Below are 3,673 nucleotides of genomic sequence, written 5' to 3'. Positions count from 1 at the left end.
TACTTGTTAATAAGTATGAGAATGTGTGGTATCCCTATGCGGATAAGGGATACCTATGTGGCTTTATAGTTAAGGGTGGTTAGGGCTCGCTCATAGTGGTGAGAGACCCTGTTTGGTGATGTTTACGATACTAAGAGAAAGTCAGCTCACTTGAGGTGAGAGATTCAGTAATTTAGTGTTATGCTGGGTAAATTATGATATGTCTTGTACCCCCGGGGATACGTAAGGTATATATAGAGGCTTTTGGGCCTAGGATTTTATAAGGCCTAATTAACGCCCACTTAGTCAATGATTGGCTGTTGAATCCATATTTTCTAGAGAAACACATATTAGTCTTTGATCCAAATTTTCCTCTGAACTGAAGAACGTCTTTTTCCACATTGGCCATGATTCAGCGAGTAAGGGATATACTCAGGGCAAGACGGCTCCTAATGGTGGGCGGCGTATAAGTTTCGTCCCTCTTAAGGGTTATCATTCTCCTGCCCTTATTAGGTATTTTACAAATATATCACTACACTATTAATTAAAATTATTTTGAATGATAACAAATAAATTAAAATATTAATGTATTATTTTTCAAATTTTTTAACTCTATATCATTTTAAATGAATTTAAACAACATAAAAAGATAAATTATTTTTTTCTAATTTTTGCATTTATAGAAGAAAAAAAGTATCTTTATTTATTTTTCATTTTCAAAATTCAACGTATGACTAATTATTGTTATATCAATATTTTTAGTTATGGATTGAATATAGACAAACAAATATATGAAATTAAATATTAAATTATTAAGGCTATTACAAGAAAAAGATAAATAATTGTATCACCAATAAAAAATTTACTAGTTACCTTAATTTGTATGTAAAGTTTAACAAAATTAAAAAAGAATAGATGGAAATTCAAAAATATTTTTATATTAATTTATATTTATCGATTTGATCAATCAATTATTTTATCAAATATTATAATTTTATCAATCAATTAGTTAATTTCTTTTAACAATAAACATATTATTTTATCAGATATTATAAGTTCATATGTTATCATATATATATATATATATATATATATATATATATATATATATATATATATATATATATATATATATATATATATATATATATATATATATATATATATATATATATATATATATATATATATATATATATATATATATATATATATAAAAGTTAAAAGGTAGTGCACTGGCAATGTAAAATAATTTTACACTGTCATCCAATAGAAAATCATAAATGTGCCATGTCATTAAGTTTTTTTTTAATAAAAAAATGGTTTAATTGGATACATGGGTGGTGATTGGTTGACAGTGTAAAAATATTTTACACTGTCAGTCAGTGCATCACCCCTTTTCTCTCTCTCTCTATATATATATATATATATATATATATATATATATATATATATATATATATATATATATATATATATATATATATATATATAAAATCTTATACAAAATTAAGTCTAAAATTGGTATAATAAAAAGTAAATTCTTTGGTGACAATAAATCATAATGTTTGATTGGAGGATACCGATCACCCGAGTATTCACCATAATAAAAATAGATATTAAATTATATTGTATCATATTATATCATATTAAAATTATAAAGATTTGCACAAGAATAAAAATATGTCTTAAAAACGTTTTCCAAAGGCATTTATACATTACTAATTAATTAAATTTTCCTTGTAAAAAAATTAATTAAATTCATAAAACAATACACCTCACATTGAAAATTGAAAATATTTAATGACATAATTGACTGACTGAGTGGCTTTATTTTATTTTTCATCTCTTGACTCCTTCATTCATGCACATGACTCTTCATCTTTCTCAACCATCATGAATCAAGGAACCTACTGGTATCGTCACATGGGAGAGGAAAAATTAAGAATGAGAAACAATCACAAAAAGAAAAAGGAGAACATCACATGCCGTAATGGCCGTGGCGGCGGCAGTGGCGGTGGTGGTGGGAATGATATTGCCGGACTTGTCGTGGCGGCTGTTGGTTTTATAGCTGTTGTCACTTTTTCAATCATCAAACACGCAACCAAACCCAAACCCAAACCTCAAAATTCGTTGGGTGAAAAATGTAATAAGAGCATAGAAGATCACGAAATTGAAACCAATCAATGTCTTCATGCACTTCTTCAACCTTCAACAACCACAACCAAAGACGAAGATGGTGCACCATGGTAACATTTACGGAACTGTTTGTTTTTCATATGTTGCTATATCTTTGTCTTGATCAATCTTTCCTCTATTTTATAGTTTTCTATTTTACCTAGATTTGAACGATTTAACTCATTTTAACATTTGTATTTTTCACAGTGAAGCTATAACCGATACGAAAAGCATTAACAACAGTTTTATTGAGGTGATTTATCAATTATCGTTTCTAATGATTTGATTATGTTATATAAAACAAGCTGAATAAATTGCTTCAATTTGATTTTTTTTTCAGAAGGAGAAAATTGAGAGTGTTTCTGACATTAAAACCATCAGTGAGGTACTGGTATCCGAAACCTCGTTTCATCATGATGAAATTGTGTTATCTGATGATTTCAACTCGGAAAGTGCCGTCTCAGAAACAGAAAAGGTGGATGATGATGATGATGAAGCTGTTTCAGAGATTGTTGAGGAGAAAGATTGTTCATTGAATGAGGGAGGAAAAATTGATGTGCAAAATGAAGAACATGTAGCAGAAAAAGTAGACACTGAAGTTGCTGAAGATGATGATGATGTGAATGTTGAACCTGAAATAACTTCTCAAGAAGAAGAAGGGAATTTATCTATGAAGGTGAATGATCAAGATCATGGATCAGTATTGGTATCAAACTCAAATCAGTTTTCAACTTTGCTTCTGCTATTGCCAGGGTTGCTCTTGCTTCTAGTTCTACTTTTGCTTATGCATTTTACTAAATATATATTTTCTGCAATATAGTCCTATAATACTGATATATGAATTTCAAACCAACTTGTCAACAATTTTCTTTTGCTTCTTAAGGCTCCATTTGTCTTCAAACATTTTGATGAATTCAAGAAATAATCACACATCAATTACATGAATTCTACCTAATACATGTATATTTATGTTATAGCTTTTATCATTTGTTGAAGAATAGATTCCCCATTTTTATATCTTGAACACAATTATTTTAATTCTTGCTTATTCCTTTAACTTTTGATTCTTTTTAAATTAAATTATTCCCAACAAAATGTAGAACATGCTATGATATTGTATCTATTTGATCTTATTATTGGGGCTTAAAGAATTTCATCAACGGGTATTAAACCATATGATATAGAACAACTATAATATGTATTTATCATTAACCCTTTATAAGAGTTTTGGCACGTCTAATCAGGACTGGTTTTATTTTTTTTAACTCACACGAACTTAAGATGTTCAAATAGTGTGAATGAATGTGATTATGTCTCACATCGATAATAAAGGGAAAATGTTGGATTTATAAGAGAAATGACTCATACAACCATTGTTTACAAGTTTTGCATGACCCTTTGCAGCTATGTTTTTCAGTGTTTTTGGAGAACAATCACGAGTTTGATTAGCTTGTGAGATTAACTAGAAAAAATTCAGGAGCAATGTGTGCAATGTTGACTTTGCGAGAAAGTGTGT

General features: G+C 28.4%; 1 protein-coding gene across 1 annotated transcript; it reads left to right on the top strand.

Moving 5' to 3' along the window:
- The first annotated feature begins 1,801 nt into the window (after positions 1-1,801).
- On the top strand, positions 1,802-3,021 carry LOC131615048 (uncharacterized). Its single transcript, XM_058886564.1, has 3 exons — positions 1,802-2,228; positions 2,365-2,410; positions 2,498-3,021. The coding sequence occupies exons 1-3, from the start codon at positions 1,876-1,878 to the stop codon at positions 2,975-2,977; spliced, it is 879 nt and encodes a 292-aa protein (XP_058742547.1). The 5' UTR covers positions 1,802-1,875; the 3' UTR covers positions 2,978-3,021.
- The last annotated feature ends 652 nt before the right edge of the window (positions 3,022-3,673 follow it).

The sequence above is a fragment of the Vicia villosa genome, linkage group LG1 (assembly GCF_029867415.1).
Source record: "Vicia villosa cultivar HV-30 ecotype Madison, WI linkage group LG1, Vvil1.0, whole genome shotgun sequence".
NCBI lineage: Eukaryota > Viridiplantae > Streptophyta > Magnoliopsida > Fabales > Fabaceae > Vicia > Vicia villosa.
The sequence above is the reverse complement of the archived record's forward strand: the minus strand, read 5'-3'. Positions and strand labels throughout refer to the sequence as shown.